The sequence below is a fragment of the Nesoenas mayeri genome (genome assembly GCF_963082525.1).
Source record: "Nesoenas mayeri genome assembly, chromosome: 6".
NCBI classification, from domain to species: Eukaryota; Metazoa; Chordata; class Aves; order Columbiformes; family Columbidae; genus Nesoenas; species Nesoenas mayeri.
Genome location: NC_137545.1, coordinates 7,863,981 through 7,886,799, shown reverse-complemented (window position 1 = coordinate 7,886,799; position 22,819 = coordinate 7,863,981). Strand labels below are relative to the sequence as shown.

The window sequence follows — 22,819 nt, the reverse complement described above, 5'->3', positions numbered from 1 at the left end:
TTTTTTCTTCTTTTTTTTTTTTTTTTTTTAATAGAAATTGGTACTCAGGATTAAACTACATTTTACTGGTTTTCCTCTGTGAAAGCATCTAACCTTCATGGATTCCAGGGATCCACTGTTTGGCCAGAGCGACTCTCCCCCAGCCTTGCCCATCACGGTGCACCTCTCGGGCAGTTCTCTGTCCTCGGTGGCGCCTGCGCGGCCACCCCAGCCACAGCCCCACTCTGCGAACGACTTCCACCTGCTCGAGCACAGCGGGCAGCCCCTCTACGAGCTACAGCCCCTCGGAGGGCCCAACACGCAGATGGTGAGTGTTTCTGAAAGGGGCAGGTGGTGTGTTCACGCACCTTTGAAGAACTATTTTATGTACTGCTTGTCTCTTGTAGCAACAGCTGGTTCAGACTTTGCTAGTGACGAGGTTAAACTTTTCAGTGGTTCACTTCATGCTCCAATTACCCTTCTCAGGTAGACAAATCCTGTCTCCAGCCATTGCTATTTTTGTTAAACAACAGTTTATGTCTTTTGTCATTATCAAGCCTGGATGTTATTGTGTGATGAGATCTTGTATTTCTACCATGGCTGCTTTCTCTATATTCCCTAGAGAAGTCTTTTGGATTGGGGAGATTGGAACATTAGCAATGAGCTGACCTGTTATGTCTCCCCTTCCCCCAATTAATTTGCTTAAGACATTGCTTTGTAATTCTTAGCACTTATTTTGTAGAAAGAAAATGCTCTCATCCACAGGGTTTAGTTGGTTTGTTTTGCACTAGCACTTAGATACTTCACTCATTTAAAGTGTAATAAAGCAGAAACAAGGTGATATTTTATGGTATTCTAGGTTTTATAGTATTGTTAGGAATAAGTCCTTGGTAATTATGGGAAAATTTACCACAAGGAGTTGAGTTTCCCAGAAATTTAGGAGATGTAATTTACTTTTTTCCAAGTCTTGGAGATTTTTTTCTATCTGCTTTTGCATAAAATACTGCCCACAGAGATCAGTTTCTTAGGAGTAAAGGTAAAATTTTTATAAGTTGTGATTAATTCTGCTAGTCCATGAATGGGGTTACTGTGAATCCAACTGTGAATGGCTTTCAGGTTTTTGATAGCTTTCAGAATACTGCTGTAAATTTCAAATAAATGTGTAATTCATCGTAGAATCCCATAAGCACTTTTATCTCTCCTTTAATCGTTTAAAGGGATAATTTAGAAAAGGGGAAAATAACTGAAGAAATTGACAGTAAATAGACGGTTTCCTTATTAGGTGAAATCAAGTTAATTTATAGGCCCCAATTCCAACCAAACCATTTCCTATTCCAGTAGTAAGCAAACCCAGTCCTACTGCGTGAGGATCACCATGCAGACCAGTGCTGTTCACACTTTTGGGTGATTTCCTTGCAGATGATTGTTGCCAGCCAGTCGGAAAACGGGCAGGTGCTGCACGTCATTCCTTCTGCCCAGCCAGGACTGGCCCAAGTGATTATTCCTCAAGGTCAGCTTCTGGATGTGACCAGCACGCAGGGTGAGACAAAAATACACAATTGCTCAATCTGCTTTCTGATTATCAATCTGGCACCCCACACATCATGTTTTCTGTTGGACAAAAGGCAAATGAAATAAAAGCTATTATGCTCACTTTAGGTGATAAGTAGAGATATCAAGCACAAAGCTGCTTCTTGCCTTGTCAGTTAATAAGGATATTTGTCCAAGTCAGACTGTACTATCATCTGTACTATCAGCTTCAAATTTTCCCAGTCTGTTTAGTTTGAGTGAAGTAGTTAGTTAATGTAATGGAGATAGAAGAATTAAGGCTCTGGCCTGTTACAGCGATCACTGGTGACAATGCATCTTTTGTGAAGCCAGGAATTGAAGTACCTAGGTAGAAATTCAGTTCCTAATGAAGCAAATGAGTTGTAACTTCATTGCTAAGTTTTTTCCCTCAGTGTCTTAACTGTCACGTTTTAAGTCTGTAGTGAGATGCACAACTAGAAGCATGAATTTTAAGTGTTTCCCTAGAAAAGGGACATACTGAAATCTGAAAGCATCGATTATTTACCTATAAGCCTTGCTGTTTACTAGTTTGCATTCACAGAATAAGACTGAGAACTAGGTTGTCACATTTTTTTAAATTCTCCAAGTTTTAGGCTGGTTTAGACAGTAAGTTGCAATGCTGAACAGTATTTTTATATTCCCATTTTTCATCTGACATGAGGGTCACTGTTTGCAAATGACTCAACTTTGCAGTATTTGAATACATGTTCTGTGATGGTGCTACGTGGTTTTTGTGTGGGGGTTTTGTGCTTGTTTTCTTTTCTTTTTTGCTGGAGACTTACTGTGTAAAAGACTTTGTAGTTATTTGATCCCTAGAAGACAGTTAGGAAGACATGTCAGTGGTTTGCTATGGAGTTTAAACAACTGTCAGCTCTTGAGTTTCACTTGCCTGTGGGTTCTGGTGAGGCATGAAATGGCAGAAGCTTCAGAGTAGACCTTGGTGTCTGTGTAGAAGGAACTAGTGCTCCGAGGTTTGAGCCAGAGCAGTGTTACTCTGAGGTGCACACTTGCAATGTTTCTGGCACAAACTTTCAAGTGGAGTGATTTCTGTACCGAGTCAATACCTTATCACTCTCTCAGGATACAGCAAAGAAGTTTTCACAATTGATGTGCAGAAATCCCACATCTAAAGAGAGCTTCCTTTTCTTTGTGTTGAGGCCGAAGTATCAAACCTCTGCTTTCACGGATTTCCGTTATGTTTTTGTTTAACTCTACACACAGGCTTCACTCGAACAGTATTTTTTGGCTTATGGATTGCTCCCTGTTATCAAGAAAGGCCAAAACGTTTGTTCTAACAGCATGTCAGATTCAGTTATGAGCGGCCTAGTTTTTTTCTTGTTTAGGTGGGGGGTTTTTTTAAGTACAAAGCAGTATTGTAATCTCCATTTCAGTTCTTTTTAAAAGCAACCACTGCGTGTTTTGCAGAGGAACAAAATAGTTGTGCAATCTTATATGGGCTTGTGGAAATGTAAAGCAGAGTAATTTACAAGTTCTTCTGTTAATTTGCTTTGTTGTAAAAGGATTCATTAGCAGTAGCATGATTACCAGTCCTTGAGTACAACCAACCTTTTAAAGTATATCTTCATATGTGTGCCTAGAGTTTGAATATTGATTCGCAACTATTAAACAAACTACTTTATCATCTAGAAATCTTATTTCACATGTCAAAAAGCTTGCTCTTCTAACACACAAAATTTAATCATAGCTTATCATTTCACCATTCTGAGTTCAGTTATTAACCAGGAGGATGTTTTATGTTTGCAAAGATGTTTCGGAAGAGAAGCGTGGTGACGGGAACTTGCAGACTGTGGCGGTGGCTGCTATAGGCGACAGTGCGAGCAGTTACATTCTACATCCTCAGGCATCTCTCACCGTATTGAAAAAAACAACTGTCAGGTAGGTCAAGAGTTAAAAGGATGAACAGTCACTTTGATCCACTGTTAGTACTACCTTTTTTCTTGCAGTTTGTTTTTTTTTTAATGGTTATCATGAAATTACCATAGAGCAGAGGCTGTGAACCTTTAATATTAGTGAATGATGTGTAGCTGCGTTTGCAGGCCAGAGCTGCGGAAAAAGCAATTAAAGTGCCTGTGTTTCAAGAGGTAGTGGATATATTCTGACCAGAGCAATAGGAGGGCTTTTAAAGTAGCACACTGAAAATTACTCGAATTACTAAAATAATACTGAAATAGATGCTGATACTGCCAACCAAGATTTGAAAGTGATCCAGTGAAGGACATGCAGGGAAACTTGGAGGAAGCAGTGTTTCAAGTATATTAAAACCTATGTAAGCCATTCCACAAAAAGGGTTGACTGTAGAGATTAATCTTTCAGATAGAGATTTCAGTAGTTAACAGTATCAGGGAGAGCCTAATCTTTGTTCTCCGGATAACTTCTTCAGCTTCCTTTGATAAAGTATGAGAAAGTAGCTGCTAACGGTGTGTTTCAGTGGAACATGTAGACTGGCAGATGGGTTAGCAAAGTTTCTAGAGTTAATTATGTTTTACTTCTCTTGATATCTGCCTGATTCAGCCCCCATGCTAAGCGATGCCTACTATTTTAATTCCTGAATACTCTCATATTCTTTTCTGCTTTTAAAAAAATAAAAAGGGCAAAAAAACAAGACCAAACCAACAACCACCATCAAAACCGAAAAAAGCAAATGAAACCAAACAAAAACCCCCAAACAAACACCTCACCAAAGACAATGTTTGTTCCATGGACTGCAAGCTGGCTTTGCTTTGGTTTATGCTCTTTTGAAATCGAGACATGGAAAATGTTAGAGTAATCTCACTATAGCACAAATTATATATCTTCAAGAAATATTTAAAATGAAGAGAAGCAGTTTGTGGATGGATTTTGTGAACACAATCTGCATCTACTAGAAAAGTAATCCCAGAAGGAAGACATATTTGTATGGACAGGATGGTGATGCGCTTGAGTTTTGGAATGATAAACATTGAGGAAGTATAATTTCTGCCCTAGGATTTAGGGAACAGAGAAACTAGATACTTAGTGAAATAGTTATTAGAGCTGGTTTTCAGTAATTTAAAATATACTAAAATGTGCATTTAGCAAGTGTTTGATATTGATTTTAATCTTTAGCATTCTACCGTCAGTCTGTGTAATAAAATTATCAAGACAGTCAACTGGTCTGTTTCACCATGTTTTGTTTATTATTGTCAAGAAACAATACTGAGAATACTGAATGATCAGAGGTCTTCTTGAATGTAGAAAACAGCGGGGTTTTTAAATACTTGTATTTACAGTGTATTATTTTGACAATGAAATAGAATACAGGGAAAATGAACCCGAGGTTTTTAAGACAAGTTGATACAGTATCTATATTTTGATTATATGCTGTAGCACTATATATAATGCACTCACTTGATGTTACCTATCATTTACACTAAGTTATTGCTTTCCTGAATGTCTATATAGAATTTTACTTTTTTGTTTGTTTGTTTGTTTTTTAATTATTTTTCAGGGTAGCGGAAGATTCCTTTCCCATCCCTCTCCAGCCACTGCAGCCAAATACGCCTGCATGGGCGCGCTGTCTCAGGAACTGTGAGGTGGGCTGCCAAGAATTCTGACCTGATATCTTATCATCTAGATCCAAGATATTGATCCTATTCCATGAAAGGAATAATGTTCCGAGTTGTAGAAGTTGTGTGGTGGTACTAGCTGGTACTACAAGTACATTTAAACAAATAAAATGCTGTGGAATCTCTTCCTTTTTTGAGGAATACTTGAATAACTGACCATTAGCAGCTCCTGAAGCAAGAGATGTGCTTCTGAAATCTCTCTGCCGCACAGCGCTGGGTAAAGCTGTTGTGTTGTGTTAGAGTTCAGTCTTGAGCTACAACGCAAGCTCTGATGTCTTCTGCTGAGCAAGCTGGGTTTTGCTGCCCTTAGTGGTCCTTTAATTAAAGAATAAGATTGCTTTTGTATGGCCTAAGTCTGCAGCTGTTCATATTAGTTTGTGTTGTCACTTAAAAATCAAAATCCGTGTGATTCACCAGGGTCAAGTCTGGAACTTAGCAGAGCACCTTAATGTCAATGTGTTACTTAGGATTTCTAGTTTAGATATTCTTACAGATTTTTTTTTTTTCCGTACCAGCACAGTTTCCTGTGTTTGTTTTCTCTTTTGTTAAAAAAATGCTGTATTTATTCCCTGTGATGGCTTTTGACCTAAACAGAACTCTGTTTATTTGCATATTGTTAAATGTCTGCAGAACCGTCCCGATGACTGGGATGATATCAGCAGCTAGATTGCATTATAAATCACTGAAATGGGAGGATGGGGAGATGGGAAAATTCTTGAGAGATCACCTACACCTTCCTCCTGCTACCAGACTCTTCCTAACGGATGTTTATTTTACTTTCTCTTAATACTTTTTTAAAGGAGAACTCATACTCTCTCTGGCTGGTTCACCTCTTTAGATATCCCTATGATTTGAGGTTTTTCCTATTGGCTTGGCCACTGATAACTGGAAATTGCAGTTACAGGGACTTGGGAATTGAATTTATTTCTGTATCCACTTAGAAATACTTTTTAAATTAACTCAATATATTAATCTGTTCCTCTTTGTTATATGCCCTTTATTTCATACAAATAGTACTGTCTTCTATATATCCACTTGAACATTAACAGGTCAGAAAATCAATAACAGATTCTTCCATGATGGAGATACTGTTTTCACAGAATTAATCACCTTGATTCAAATAGCTGGTTAGTTGTTAAAGTCTGGTAAGCTGTGCAACTTCTCTTACTGTGTTCTTAGCGCTATGTGGCACATGCCTTCCTATCTTAATATTGATGTCATTTATGTGAATTGGTTATTGTTTTCATTTTCTAGGAGGACTTGTATTATGGCCTGTTTGGTCTACCTGAGTCTATTACAGGAAATTTCACCTGCTGTGTAAATTTTTTAAAAATGCACAGCAGTAGCGTTTATAGAAGAGTTGGTATTTTTAAAGAAAAGGAAATAAAGATTTTTTTTGTTTGTTTGAATGTGTTCTGAGGATATAAACACCTGCCTCTGCTGTTCAGCAGAACTATTGCCTGTATGTATTAGTCCTCCCTGTTCCTTTAAACAAAAATAACTATTTTATTGCTGTTCTCCCTGCACAATCAGCTCATCTAAGGAGGAACAACCCAAATTCTCTTCCTCTTTGTGTGTTATCAGCAGTGTTGCTGTGCTGAGTTTGGCAGTTACACAGTGTAAATCCACTAGAGACTGCTGGGATGCAAGAGCGTTTTCATGGGCACAAACTAGAGACAGCAGGATTTTGAGGTGTCATTTATCTTTCAGGTGTGACTGTCTTGAAAAATGTTTTGTTATTAATAACGGGATAGAAGGATCCCTCTGGAACATGGAGATCTAGTAGAGGTGCAGAAAAATGTGACAGCTCACAATTCTGCTTCTTCAGTCACTAGAACAAAACAAGCTGAAACAGCGCAGAGATGGGTGTGGGTTCCACAGGAGATTCCAGCAGGTGAAGCTGTAGCGTGGGCTCAGTACGTGCTGCCCGTTGCACATCTCAGGGTCAGGACTGTGGTCCAGGAGGCAGTGGCTCCTCTGGCTATTAGTGCTGCAGGCAGACGTGGAGCAAGAAGCGCTGCAGCTGTCCAGAATTAGCACTAAGCTCTGCATTTGGTGTTAATTCCATGACTGCCTTGAAACATTCAGCCTACACTTGCTGTACCTAGACACTAAAATGCCTCAGGTATCCTGCTGCTGTCAAGGAAAACTGCAATCTCGATATGTTTACTTTAGTGTAAGCTTTAAGGTGCCCTTGCTGAGATGAGGCTGGCGGGGGGAGAAAAGGTATTACTTCATTTTTTGACCTGAAGCTTGACTGGAGTTAAAGGGTTGGAGAGTATCTGATTACTTCAAGGTAATTTCATTGTTAATAACAAGTAGATTTTAAAAAATAGTTACTTTCTGTAACCTACTTAGTTTTGAGTGGTCTGATCAGAATGCATTTCCAGCATGTATTAGCCTACTAAAATAGAATGTAATTTAAAACTGCATTAATTAATCAACTGTACAAAGCTAACTTCATTTATTAATGTGAAGCAGATGTTCTCATTTGTTCCTACTTGGGAACCTCCTAGAGAGCGGAGAACCTGTGTGCTGTATTATTTTATTCCCCTTCTCCTTCCCTCCTACCAATTTTGGGAAAATTAGCTCTTGTGCAGAAGTAAAGCCAGAACAGGAGACTGTGCCTTAACTGTTACTGCCACTTTGCTGGCACAACAGTTTCATCGGTCTCTCATCTCCTTAGAATAAGATCAATGACCTATTTATAGTGACACGTATAAGATGTGGAAAGCAAAATGCTGGTCACGCTGTATTCACTGTGTGGAGTGGTACTATAATCCCTTTTGTGAAAGGGGGGTGTCTGTAAAGAAAGTGCTTCTGGTACTTCTCAGGCTGCTTTGCTTCTCTTGGATTTTTCAGATCAAGTTTTGAACAGAAATGGTATTTATAATTTCTAGTTAAATAACTGGCAGCTTCTCTTCCTTGCCACAGCTGCATGATTGCAGCCTGCGCAGACTTTCTTAACTGCGGGAGCAGCATGCTTGCAGTGCAGTGAGCACTGAAGTGTAAGCAACTCATATTTCGGAATGACTGGTGCATACATAGCCCTCTGCTTTTACGCTTACGCTAGCAGCAGCACCATGCTGGCCCAGTTCATTCACAAGGCAATCATTTGTTCTTTGTTCACTTTATGTCTTGCTAACCACAAACATTTTGTTTTTCTTAGGTGGCTATGAGGCAGGTTTTCTGCAGCTGTCACAAAAGTGTTTGTGTGGTAATAATTTTGGAGAGACACTGTTGCTGCTTTTGTTGTCAGCGTTATTTAAACATCTGACTGCTCTGTCATTAAAGGTGGCAAAGTAGATCTTTAGTACTCATTCATTATGCGTTTGCCCCACAGATACACTGTAAGACTGAGTTGGCAAACTACTCTGGGTGTTCTTCCAGCTGCTTGGTCAGCTTGGTCCTGAGCTGCATGTGAACAGAAGCGAGTGTGGCATTCCAAATTCGGATGGAAAGCTCTGCTCTGTCCTTGCTGGCTGGCCCTGGCCAACCAGCACTGAACCAGCTGTGACGGCTTCGAGTAGCTGAGCGGATATCACAGGGGCTGTTACAGAGTCAGCAAGTTGTTTGTGGTTTGGTTTTTTTTTTACTCTAAGTCAGGTTAGATGGAGTTTTTCTGGAGTTGCCCAGAGCTTATCGGAGTTCACAGAAGCTATCATCAGTTTGCACATGGCAAATCTGGTATGTTATGTTTCTGTGGGTTGTTGAGAATCAGGAGTGCCTTGACGATTGGCAGGAGTATTCCAGAGACACTCAATTCAAAGTTAGTGCAGTAGGTGGGTGAGACAGTTCCTGGTGGGACAAGCAGGTATATTCTGCTGCTGCTCAGTGTAGCATTTGTGTGTTGAAGTAGATGCATAGACCATTTTTAGTGCTTCAGACATTCCCTGTGGGTGTCATGTGAAAATGTTTGCCTACGACAAATGTGCCTAGGAGATGACTGCAACCAAAGTATGTGTTGGGGGAAACAACAGGAATGAATCTGTCCTGTGGAAATCGGAGTTAGCAGTAACTGTAATCTTTTCAGGGGTTCTTGGTGTACTTGTGATCTTGGAGGTCTGACTGCTCTGATGTTAGATCCTGTGGTAAATTTATTTGTGAGGGTACTAGTGTGGGGGAAGAAAAAAAAAAAAACATGAAACGCCAAAAATTTGGGCCTGTGTCCACACCCGCCAGAGTCCCTGACTGCTTTTGTTTTCTTGTGTAATTTTCAGCAGTCAGCTGGGTGAATAATCTTATTATTTCACCTCCTTTCCATGCAGAAAATTGGGGACTCGTACCGTGGCTATTGTGTGAGCGAGACAGAATTAGAGAGTGTTCTAACACTACACAAGCAGCAAACACAGAGTGTGTGGGGGACACGCCAGTCTCCAAGCCCAGCCAAACCCGCCACACGGTTGATGTGGAAATCTCAGTATGTCCCATATGATGGGATCCCCTTTGTCAATGCAGGTAACTAACTTTTCTTTTAATAACTGCTTTCAAAATTTCAACATCAGTTGCCAACTGGCCATAAAGAAGTATCTTTATGGCATTCGTAATGTTGATAAAGTCAAGGCAGAAACATAAAAAAGAGCAACTGGGCACCTCTGTGACACAGTCTGAAGGAGCTTGTTTCCCTGAAACCACAGGCTTATGTTTTGTTGTGATTATTTCCTTTTGTTCTTTACAAATAAATTAGTTCAGTAGCATTTGATGGGCTTCTTGTGATGAGATTTTTAGATGATGGTCCCAACTGCTCTGTCAGGACATGAAAGTTCCCAGAAGGGTAAGAGTTTGTTTGAGTGTTCTTGCCTGACTTGGAGATCCTTTGAAGACTTTGTTCCACAGGAGCCAATAAACTATTTAAATGGCACCCTTTAAAAAAATAACTAAATTTTAAAAGCAAAATAATCGTCAGCATACCTCAGCAGAGATTTTTTTTTTTAATGACTGTGCAGATTTCACAGATTGGTAATTACATATTTAGCTCATGCATTACATATATGAAATTACTAAGAACTCATTTGGATATGAAGTGAACAGGTTTTAATTGTTGTATAGAGATCATGAATGACTGGAATGCAGGTTATGTACTTTTTTTCTTTTATTTATTTCTTTTTCATTTTCCCCAAAGTACATATGAGACATCTTTAGTTTCCTGTAAGATCTGCCTGATAATTGGGTTGCCCTACAGTAAGATATTTAGGGAAAAGACACACATAGATTTATTTTTTATTTGAAGTGTTGTACACTAACAGAGACTCAGATTATTAAGTTGTAATATTTCTTTTCTTTGCTGAGACCCCGCAAGCAGGCATTTTGTGTATTTCTAATGTGTTACCTTTCTAATACGTTTAGGTTTAGTTTATAATTCCTCCATGAAAAGCACTCATTAAAATCCTTTACACTTGTAACACAGAGGCTGGAAATATGCTTTACTGAATGGCAGTTTAAATACCAGATAACTGAGTTCTGAGCTGTGCAGGACAGAAGTGACGTTCTCAAGGAATTCATCCCTTTGGCATAAGTGGAACTGATCTGTAATACCTTCTGTGCTGTGCCTCAGACGAAGAGAAATAGAGAGAAGCTGGGTAGCTCCCTATAGTGTAAAACATGCACTAATCATCAAAATCTTTATTTTTGTTTTTAATAAGAGTTTTTGGATAGTTGATACTGTTTTAAAACAAGGGCCCCAACAAATTGTTTTTGAGATTCGTATTAGCGATGACTAGCTTAAAGCTGTTGAAGTCTTTTAAATCATAGAACTTCAATTTTAAGTTTGTTTGCGAAAAGAGACAAGATATCTGCTTGTTATACATAATTCTCTTTTAAATTTCCTATTTATTTGCACTGAAGTTTTTATTTTAAATTTTTTTTACCTTTTTATTTTGCACTCCAAGGCAATAAATCGTTGGGTACCTAAAGAAAACACATTATGTTACTATTGTGATACTTAACACAGTTTTGGTCATGTCACTTGTGGTATAGATAGTTCCTTGCTTACACACTGGAGTACCTGAAATTATATGTTTAAATAAAACATAACTAAACATGACATGGAATAAATTTGGAAGAAGTCCCTTTCTTGACCACTTCAATGCTATGCCTGTTACCCCTTTTGTTAGAGGTCTCTCTGGAAGAAATAACTTAAGTTTAAAGCTAAACAATATTTGTTTAAACCTGTCTGGTTTTGTGTGGGTATGCCATATGGAAACGGTGTTATTTTGCAATGGGACAGGTCAGACTTGCATGATCTGTACTATTGATTTAAGACAGGAGGCTGGAATTAGCTGCTGACCTTTTATTTCAGCTGTGGATCTTCTTGGTTATTTGGGAGATTCTGTTTCTATTATGTTTATTATTAGCATTGTAAAGTATTGGTGTTCACTGGAGCAGAATCCAATATTTTGCCTTCATATATGTTGCAGGAGTGTTGTGAGGTATAAGTTTGGGAAATGCTTTGAAAATTATCTGTGTTCCTTACATGACTGTGAGAGAAACATTTGCACTTAAGTGTTCTGCCTTCTCAAGAGTCTGATGGTAAACAGAAACAACTGGTTTGGATCTTTTCTATTTTCTGTAGTTACTTTTTTACTTCAGTGGTTGCTTGTATAAATAGTGTGCATTCTTTCTGTTCCCAGGAAGCAGAGCCATTGTAATGGAATGCCAGTATGGGCCAAGGAGGAAAGGCTTCCAGCCCAAAAAAGCTGGTGAGCCGGAAAGCACCTCTGGCCATCTGTATAAAGCCACTTGTCCAGCAAGGTAAGAATTGTCTATAAAGTTAGAAGAGCTACTCAGCATCCTAAGAAAGTGTTCTTTCTGTGAGACTTGACAAAGCCCATTTGGGGGTGGAAGTTCATATGCACCGTAGCTCTTAACTTTGTCTCCTTAATAGCTTGAGGTTGATAATTCGTTCAGAGGGAAGGAGGAAACGCTGCCTGTTACACTGAGTAAGGCTGAGATTTGGTAGGTTGCCTGGATGCAAAGTAACAGTGCATCAGGATATGAAATACAAGTGGAAATCATTCTCTAAGCATTGGTTAGTTATTGTGGTGTCCTTTAGTGACTATTTTTGGTCCTAAAACTTTGTCATCTTATTTGTTGTTTTTCCTTCAGGCTTTTAATTGCACTCTTATCAGTCAATCATACTAATTTAGCAGATGTCGTATTTGCTGAAGGAATTACAGTTCTTCCTGTTCACTGGAGACTTTCTCCTTATCCAGCACTAGTGGTTTGTTCCCTTGAGCATCCTCCTGGGTGCTTGTTTGGTTTTTACTGAGCTAGGAGTGTGTTTACCTCCACAGTTCTAGGTATGTATGTGCTCAATCCTGGCTTCAAGCTGGGTGAACTACATCCTGTTCAGAAACAGTCTTGTGATTTTAATACACTGAGGGACAGAGGATTTTTGCTGAGGTGCAAAATCACTCTGGCCAAGTTGCCTCCAGACTGAAACAGAAGTGTGTATATCTGTGTCCATCTGCATCCTTTTCTGTTGGATGCAGTGTCCTTAACAATTCTACAGCTCTTTTAGAATCTCCTCCCCTCCTGCAACACTCTGCTTGAACTTTTTCTGGACTAATATCTGATATGAATTAAACGGATTTTTTGCCTTCCCCTGAGGGAAAAATGTATTGAAGGAGAATTATTTTTTTTTTTATTTAATTCCCTCCCAACCCTTGGAAGGATCTATATTAAAAAGGTTCAAAAGTTTCTGCAATACAGAGTTCCTACTGACCCTAAAATTGACAAGAAAATCATAAGAATGGAGCAGGAGAAGGCATTCAACATGCTGAAGAAGAACTTGATAGATGCTGGCGGTGTCCTCAGGTGAAACTTCAACTTTTTTTCTTTATCTTGGCAAATTATTGCTCTTTTTTGCTTCATTTGTCTGGTTTGCTTTATTTTTTACATAGTCACTGTATTAAGGCTCTTGCTTAATATCAGTAGTAAAAAATCCCACAATGTCAGTGAGATTTCTGTGGCTCTGGAGTATTTTGTTTGGTAAAAGTGTTAAGCTCCAAGCTGTGGAATTTCAGTACATGTTTTCATGCTGTGCAGGGAATAGATAGAAATAGTTGTATTATTTGGGAGTTTGAGCTGGTTTATTTTGCATGGAAAAGTGTGAGAGGACCCTGAGATCTAAAAGGCAGTATCTTCCAACTCAGGAGCTGTGAAAACTTTCATCACTCTAGTGTGGTTGTTTGTAATTGTCACACTGTTCATTTTTTTGCCTTTGCTTGAGAATTGTGTGTAGAGACTATTTCCTTCTTGCCAGGTGGTATGTACAGTTACCCACTCAGCAAGCCCACCAGTATCATGAAATGGAAACTTCTTGCCTCCCTTCTTCACCCTCCCATTTTTCCGTGTCTTCTCCTGAGGAGGAGGAGGAAGTTGTTAGAGATGAGAACTGTGCTCTGCCTTCCCGACTTCATCCTCAAGTGGCAGACAAGATTCGAGAGCTGGTGTCTCAGGGAATAGAGCAGGTCTATGCAGTGAGGAAGCAACTAAGGTACAGAACCATCTGACATACTATCGGTCTGTAGTGCTGTATCTACTTTTGCTTTTGGTTAATTTGTTTGCAATGAAATGGCAGCACTGATACATTACTGCATATGCTTCCCATACGTCTTGAGAAACTGTTTTTCCCAGATTTTGCCTTCTCTTTCCATTTTCTTGTAGGTAGCCACTAAGAGCTGCTATCCTCTTTAAAGTTAGTTGAAAAAAATGCACATTTTTTTAGTTCCGCAGTCTGTAGCAGATGCACAAAGAACTAGGTCAGGTCATCTAGCCTACTCTTGTCTCGTGATTGCAGCAAGGGGAGGGAGAACTATAACAGATGGAAATAGCACAATATATTTTAAATATGCATATTTTAATGTCCTTTAATGTTGCAGAAAGTATGTGGAAAGAGAATTATTCAAGCCTGATGAAGTGCCAGAAAGACACAACCTGTCCTTCTTCCCCACTGTGAATGACATCAAGAACCACATTCATGAAGTGCAGAAGTCCCTGAGGAGTGACGAGATGGTGTATAATTCAGAAAGTATCCCAGCAACAGTACGTTGACCTTCATGTTTCATTTTTGGAGTTAAACACTGGAAATCTTATTTTTTTACTTTTACCACTTAGCTGTATTTCATCCAGAATTCTCTATGACTTGATATTTCCACCAGCAATATTTTCAGTGGAATATCTGGCTGAGCAAGACTGGATTAAATATGAATAAAACATTCTGACCTTATTTGGTATTTATCTCATCAGCATTAGATTGCTATTAGTTGATTGACAAATTGTATGATAGTAGCACTTCATGATGACTGCACGAACTGGAAGCCACGTGGTATAGAAAAATTGGCACACGTCAGAAAATTTTATTTGTGACTTTGTCATTGTCTGTTTTGGAGAAGTTACTACTAATTTTCCACATCTGAAAAATGGGGATGAAGTATGTCTCAGGTGCAGTCTAAACTAGGGCTTGCACAACATTTTGAATGTGTAAAAATACATGCACTTTATAGCAAGTAAGCATGAAGTGGATAATTCAGAATGCTCAGTAACTTTGATGTGTTGCTCTTTAATTTTCTTCTACCTATTGGGTAACGAGGGGTGCACAGTGATCCTAACGTTCCCAGTTATGATTTAAAATAAGCTTTGACAAACCGTACTGTTAACTCATAGTGTCATCAGTCTTTTCTCTCTCCTACACTGCTCATGGCCCAGATGAGTGCGAGATACGTGTTGGTGAGCCAGACGGTTTGACTGTTTTCTGTTTCGAAGTCTTTGAACTGTTGTGAGCAGACTTTAGCCTTCTGGTATAGCACATGTTAAAAATTGTTTTACATTTGTTTGTTCATGTTTTTTGTAAGCCAAGAGCTCCCAAAATGAATGGTTATAGGAAAATCAGAAAGTGTAGTTTTAGCCACTGTCTTGCTCTGGGTTCTGTACTGACCCCATGTTCCTGTGACAGACAAACTTGCACCTTTCTGAGAACTGAGATCTTTTTCCTTTCAGCTGCAGTGGACCACAGACAGTGGGAATGTTCTCACAGAAACGGTGACTGTTACGTTTGCCTCACCACCTTCAGATGGTAGGACTGCATTAGTATCTTGGCTGTCTCCAAATGTGATTTGTTTTATTAACTGTGTTATGGAAGTTTCCTTCCAGAGGTTGCTGCCATGTTCTGTCACTTAGCTGAACTTAAGAAGGATTGTGTTGGTGTGTCTGTTTTGACATACATTTTTTTTAACTGCTTGACTGCATGTGTGAAAAAATATGTGTAGTTGTGATGGGTTGGCAGAAGTATGGAAATTATAAGGTTGGCTTTTATTTAGTATCCTCGAGCAACTGAATGGTTATGGATGGTTATGTGGAAAGAACATTTTTGCCTTGGATGAAGGTGCTAACAACACCTGTGTATAGAGAATTAAGTTCGTACTGAGCAGAAATATCTGTCAGGCCACACAATTCCCAGAAGCCTACTTGAGTTGCCTGCTACTTGAGTTGCTTGATGGTTTTTGCTTTGCACGTGCTTAAACACCCTGCCAAAAAGGACTTGAATGCATATTGGGATTCCTGTTTCTCACAAAGTCATTGGCTTGATGAGTTCCACTTGTAGGATCAGGCCCTGAACAACAAATGCTGTGTTTCTGTTGTCAGAATTGAAAGCACTCTTTTCCATTTTTCTTAATACTTAGAATAGAAGTAGAGCCACAGGTGTTGAGTGGCAGCAGAGCTGTGAGATACGTTTCTTCAGTTCTTTATGTGGTATAACTTCTTTATGAATGCATGAGGCCAAAGTAGCATCTCTTCCCAGCAATTGCTGGGTATTAAACTTCCTCCCACTCCACTGCAAAAACAGAGTGTAGATGTCTATAGAAACTTGGTTTTATGCATTGGTGGTCAAAGGTCTGTCTTTTTGCAAGGTTCTAGTTAACACTTCTTCCTTTGAAAGTGGGTTCCTGCTACTGTTACTTCAAGTCATGTACCAAACTGAATACAGGTGTTTGTAACTAGATCTACTTGCTGCCCACATAGTTAGGATTACACATAGGCAGAGATGCTCTGCTGGATCATGGTGGCTGATAAGAAATTTAAAATGAGATTATTCTGCCCTTTTCCCCAGGTTTCAAAGATATTTTGCCAAAAAAACTTTCCAGCATGCTTGTGGATGCTTTCCCTATCCCTTGTTTTAATAAGTTTGATATGAAACTCATCAGAACAATTGTTGGCTTTTAGCAGGGACATGATTGCAGCAAGGTGGAAGAACTTAATTTTTTGCATACATTAAGATCATGCTGCAGACTTCTTCGATGTTTTGAATCTCAGTGACAATGCCAGCGTGCTTCCTCATTTAATTGGAACATGGTCTTAGGTACTTTTTTTCCAGACAGCTGATGGAGAAGAGAGGTAAATTTTGGGGCTCAGTCTGAATAGTGTGTCCCTCTTTTTTGAAAACTTCTTGCTTTTTAGGAGAAAAGGAAATTTGCAATACGAGCAGACTTACTGTGCTTAAGTTTGCATGCCTATGTTAATATTTCTATTGCTGCACTTTTATGGGGAGACAAGGAGTGTTTCAACAGCTGTGACAGAGCTCAGCGGGGATGACTTTCAGTATGCACTGTCTGAATGCTGGAGAAGGTTCAGGAAGACCGGTTCTTGGTTTCTCTGTCTTTCATAGGTAATTTTCTAAGGCAAAGTAGCCTGTGAAATGTGTAAACATCCATCCAGTGACCAATACTGAGTTTTAAAGGAAGCTAGAGGATTGGATTTGTTTAGTTTTCTGCACACGTGCACCAATTCAGTCAATATAAGTAGACATTCTACTTGTGGCATATTTTGCCTCTACTTAAATATGTGGGTATGAGTTTGTGCACATTGTGAACACCTGTTTGTAGTTGTATTACAGGTCTAAGCAAAAAAAAAAAGAATCTTGACTTTGAAAAAAACCAGCTCTCATTAATGTAATGTATGTAGCAGGGAAAACAACACTGACTTTTCAAACTGTTGTTGGTACATGTTTATTTTCATTTCAACTTGTGCTGAATGAGGACAAATTTACATTTAAGAAGTCAAACTATAACAAGACTAAACCCAGCTGTTTGTTTTCTTGTTGTGCAGAAGTCTGTATCTCCGTGTGATGCAGCTTTCTCTCTTCTCTCCCATGTTAGAATCACTGTAACTATCACACTTAAGTGTGTTCCCTTTTACATCTTAAAATTGCAAGGGAGATTAAATACCTGTATTTATATACTTTTTTCATACTGAATGCCCATGCAGTGTAAGGAGGGGAGAGATCAGGAGCTGAACTATTCATTTATTCCTAGGCATGTTAGTGTAGAATACAACTTATAGGAAGAGATGGCAGTTCTTTCCTTATGTGAACATTCACGTATGCATATGAGATCTCTGTATAGTATTAAAAAGAGCCTAAATACTTTAATTCGTTCTGTTCAAGTAGATTTATGGAGTGTATCTTATGGTCAGTTGTGATAAAGAGTGAGAGTTTGCAAATCAATATATATGCTGAAAAATATATCTCCACTCGTATAGGTTGCTGGGAACTTTTATGTGATTTCCTGCTAGAAAGCTTTTTGCAATTGGCTGTTCTTTCTTTTTTTATTTTTCCTTTCTATCTGCATGCACAGGGCAAGCTTCTTTTTTATAGTGATAGCAGTGAAACTGCAAAATAAGAGGCTAAGCAGTGTCTCCTTGTATCTGGATAAATCTTATCCAAAATGTTCTGGCTTGCTCAGACAGGAAATGGAATGATCCCATGGGATGTTTTCTTGCAGAAATTGCTACAAGTGAATCTCAGTTTTTATGGATCTTTGGGAAACGAAGTCCACCATTCTGGCATTAAATCAGAATTTTGAGGATATGATGTAATCTGTAGGCTGAAAGGTCTCAAAATAAATGGACTTTTGGTATGATATATTATAGAAGTTATGCTAATTCCAAAAAGATGCTTGGAAGGGAGTGGTGAGAGTTAGAGGATTTCCTGTGTACATTTTTTTATTTCGGAAGACATGACTTTCTTTTGACGCCTCTCTGTTATTGAGCCCTTACTGAGATGTATGTATTGTCAAATTATTTGATTGCTGCTTTGTTAGAAATGCTTAAGCTTTTATGCTATAACTAGAAATTCAAAGCAGAGAGGGTAGGATGCAATTAATTACTTTGCTCTCCAAAATGGATTTATCGATGCATCTTTTTTTACTCTGAACTGGCGTGTACAATCTTACTGTAGTGTTGTCTTTTTCTCATACCCAGCCTTTTTTCTTCTGCAAAGAGAACAGTATATATGCATATACATATCTTTTTATATATCTATATTGAGATGAAGGTGCTCAGTTTGCAGGGGAGGCTTTAAATAGGAAGAAGAAATTTGGCATAACTGTTTGCTTTCTCTGTGGCACTGTAGGGAGCTCAGCAGGGGAGTCGGTCGTCACCAAAGCAGAATCCAACCAGAGCGGGGAGTCCTTGCTACCAGAAACAGCTCAGCTCTTGTCTTCACTCTCTTCACTTCAGCCCAAGATATTTGCACAACTTCAGGTACAGTCAAGTGCTTTACCAAATATCAGACGTTTTGTGCTGGGAATGCTGAAGGTCAGCGGAGAACAGCAAGTTCCCTTTCGACTAATGATCCCAAACACTTGCTGGGTAATGTGGACTTGGAAAGAGCTGTCAGCTCTTACTTTGGCCTCTCTTGCATGTCACATTTAGCATATAGCTGTGCTGCAGGGGATCCCACTGCCACCTTTTGACAGTTTGAAGTTAGGGGATCTTGTGAAGGCAAAACCGATAAGATGAAGGTAGAGGGGCTTCTGCCTCAATCCAAGCACTTATTTATTTTGCACAGGGTCCAGTCATTTAATAATGAAAATGCTGCAAAACTGAAGTCAGTCTTCATTATTCCCTTTAAATCCTCCTTCAGCCTCTTAAGAAAATATGTTAAAAATGCTCCAAGCTTAGATCTGTAAACTTCCAGACTGAAAGGTTTGAAAGAGTGGGGATAAGCATGTCATGTTAAAAGAGCTGCTTGTAAAGCTCATCTCCCTTCAAGGGTGGCTCTCTTAGCCTTCTTCCCTAACAGCTTTGAAAAGCTGCCTTCATACTTCCTGCACCCCGATGAAACACATGATCTCTTCCCCAGAAACGCAGCCTGTTGTCCTTAGTTTCCCTCTCTTTCTGAAGGCAGCTTGGCTCCACCTCCCTCTCTGTTCTTTAAAGCAGATGCTTAGCTTTTAGTACCCACCTCTTGTAGGAATGGGCAGTATTGGGGAATGACTTGAAGCTGAATATCAACCAAAAATTAGAGCTTTGTGGTCATAAGTATTTTTCTAGATACTGCTGGATACCATTGTCCTAATTTTTCTAATACAGCTTTAGCCTAGGGGTGCTGGGATTGACTGTTCAAAAAACATGATGTGTAGCAAGTCAGAAGCTATCCAGTTCCAGCATTGGCACATACTTGCCATTAAATGCATATTCCTCCTGCTGTTGATACTGGTATGTTGTCCAGGGCAGAGCCACAAAGATGACAAAGGGAGTGGAGCATCTTCCATGTGAGAAAAGGCTGAGGGAGCTGGGGCTTTTGAGCTTGGAGAAGAGGAGACTGAGGGGTGACCTCATTAATGGTTATCAGTATGTAAAGGGTGAGTGTCAGGAGGATGGAGCCAGGCTCTTCTCAGTGACAAACAATGATAGGACAAGGAGTAATAGTTTCAAACTGGAACACAAGAGATTCCACTTAAATATAGAGAGAAACTTCTTCCCAGTGAGGGTGGCAGAGCCTGGCCCAGGCTGCCCAGGGGGGTTGTGGAGTCTCCTTCTCTGCAGACATTCCAACCCGCCTGGACGCCTTCCTGTGTAACCTCATCTGGCTGTTCCTGCTCCAGTGAGCAGATTGGATTAGATGATCTTTTGAGGTCACTTCCAGTCCCCAGCATTCTGTAATTCTTTGGTTCTGTGTGATGTTATTTCTTTTGCCTTATCTTTCACAGGGATTACAGCTACAGTCAACTTTTACCTCCACAAATGGATCAACAGCTGTGATAGCTGTAAATAACCATTCCCCTCCCAGCCCTGCGAGTCTCCTGGATTCCATGGGGAGTGCAATAACCAACCATTCTCTAGTACTTGGTCAGGGACACAGTCTGCAAGCAGGTGCTGGCCTGGCACAGCACAGCACCTCTGCCTCTGCTTTTGGTGAGCGGAGCCCGGTCAGCGTGGGTCAGCTGGTGGCACTTGGAGGGGCAGATGACTCCAGAAGCCTGGAAGGAGAAGTCCATCAGATTCTCTTGGGAGATGTACAGACTGTTCCAGTACAGATTGTGGACAGTCGTCCAGCACCTGGTAAGTGGCAGCCTTCCCAATAAGTCGTAAATTGGATTTTGGACAGTGGATTTTGTTCTGTGTGTCTTCAAGAAAGGCGAGATATGTGTTGATAGTCCAGTGTCGACTTCTTTCACCTGATTCTAATTAATTTTTCTGTGAAAAAATGACTGGAAAAAAAACAAACAAAAATCTAATTAGTCTTTGGTATAAAAAGATTACTTCTTAGTTAAACTGATTATCATTTTCTTTGACCAAATCCCAACTTATTTGATGAACACAATATTTTGCTAAGAATCCTGATATTTAGCTAAAATTATGATCTTAGAAATATTTTTTAAAACTAAAAATAAGAATGGAAAACAACCAATATTGATTCTAGTTAGAACTCTTTGGAAAAACTGTGGATTTTTTTACTTCTTTCTTAGCACCATCTCAGCAGATTTCTGATTTTTATTTTTTAAATTTTATTTTACTAGGAGCTTGTAGTCATCAATACGCTTTAGTAGTTATCAGTTGGAGTAATTCTTTGAAATTTCAAACTTCTGTTTGAAAATACTTTTTAAAAAATACACAATAACCACTGTAAACAACTTTCTTACTGTCAAAATAGAAAGCTCCTTAAAAACATTGTTACCAGATACAAATACAGTCTTTGAATCCTGTCATGGAGCCTGATGGAGAATGAAAACTTGCATTCTCAAAGAATGATTTCTAATTCTTAGTGAAGAAAGCCTATTAAATATGGAGCATATGTAGATTAGTGCAATATATCCTTTTGACTTTCCAGAGAGTCTGAAATGCTAGCTGTACCATGTTTTATTGTCTCTGTATTCTCTTGTAATCTGTGACTTCTAAAAAGATAACTCCTGAGCAGTTCTGCAGGAACATCTAGGAAAAGTTGTGCTAGATCATAGCCTATACCTTCTTAATGCCATCGTGATAATTATTTCCATATGTCCTGATGACTTTTGCAGGTGAGCAAAATTTCAAAGAGGTTATCAGATGCACCTCCTCCATTCAGCTCTTTAGCCCATTTAGTAACTCTAGATGTCGATGCCTCTCAAATATTTTTGTGATGAGCGTTGTGAATTTTTAAAGAAATAGTATTTTACACAAAAAGAAATGTAGTCAAATATAAAATTATATAACTTTAAGGACTAAACTCACTGTTCCTTTGGGATTTCCTGGGGTTTTTGTTTTCTTTTTTTGTGTGTTTTCTGCTCAAGGTCTCAATCTATCACTACCACCCTGAATTTGGAAATTGTGATAATACTGGTGCCCTCCCTAAGTTATGTGGAGGAGTTGCATATAAAATGCACAGATACTTCCCCCTGCCTCCCCCGGAGGCAAGTTCTCTGTCCACAGAGGAGAACAAAGACCAGGCTAGTCTGAAGAGGGAATAATGTTACAGAGCTTATTTGGAGGAAACACCGTATATTTTGACTTAGGGGTTCAGTCAGTGTGTATTTCCACTTTGTTTTTTTCTCCTCTGTGTGTGCATGTATTTATGCACATGTGTACTTCGTTATAATTATCCTGTATGTTCTGGATTTTCTCTTGTCCAAGTGCTAACATAAGAATAAGCTATTTCCTGCTGAAAATAAATGCACAGTCACTGAGAAGCAGCCAATCGTGCCTGAAGTGTAAGTCGTGCTCTAAATCAATGTGCTTTAATATTTTCAACAGCACTACCTCCGTTCCTCCTTGCCCTGGAAATAAAAAAAGATAATAGCTGTATTTTTCCATGGTAAAGACGAAAGATGTTTTGTGTGAGAGTAATTTTGTATCACCATACACTTTACAGTTTTTAGCAAATGTTTTATATATTCTTACTCGAGAGGGCACTTACTGCAGTAAATTAACATCAGCTTGCAATGTCTTATAGCACAATAGGTGACATAACTGTCTGTTAAACTAAACAGCAGTTAACTTCACAAATGCCTTACCTATTCGCTTGAGTTTCTGGAATATTTTTCTTTTAAATGGCTACAGTTATTGGGGCTGAAGTGTTATCGGTGGAGTGTAACCTCAGTGCTTGATTTTTGTTGTTTTGTTTTGTTTTTAAGCTGAAGAAAATACAGATGGTGTTATCTGCATGAGCCAAGTTAAACAAGAGCCAGGAGAAAAAGCATTGTCTGTGGAGCCAGATAAAATCAGAGACTGCCAGAGTTCCTCACCTATTTAAATCTCTGAAGCCTGGAAGGATTTTTCAAATCGGAGAACTCTAAATGTCTTGGAAGGAAAGGCGGGTGCTCTCAAAGTAATGCCATTCTTTTAAAGTTGTATGATGACATTCAGATTAGGCGTATTTTACACTGGTTCTGACAGACAGCTGTTTTGAT

General features: G+C 39.2%; 1 protein-coding gene across 1 annotated transcript; it reads left to right on the top strand.

The window, feature by feature from the left end:
- Positions 1-85: 85 nt before the first annotated feature.
- On the top strand, positions 86-22,677 carry CARF (calcium responsive transcription factor). The gene is made up of 13 exons (XM_080346330.1): positions 86-307; positions 1,399-1,519; positions 3,315-3,444; positions 5,036-5,120; positions 9,422-9,611; positions 11,783-11,903; positions 12,825-12,968; positions 13,417-13,650; positions 14,036-14,198; positions 15,153-15,228; positions 18,562-18,692; positions 20,144-20,495; positions 22,544-22,677. The coding sequence occupies exons 1-13, from the start codon at positions 98-100 to the stop codon at positions 22,660-22,662; spliced, it is 2,076 nt and encodes a 691-aa protein (XP_080202456.1). The 5' UTR covers positions 86-97; the 3' UTR covers positions 22,663-22,677.
- Positions 22,678-22,819: the final 142 nt, after the last annotated feature.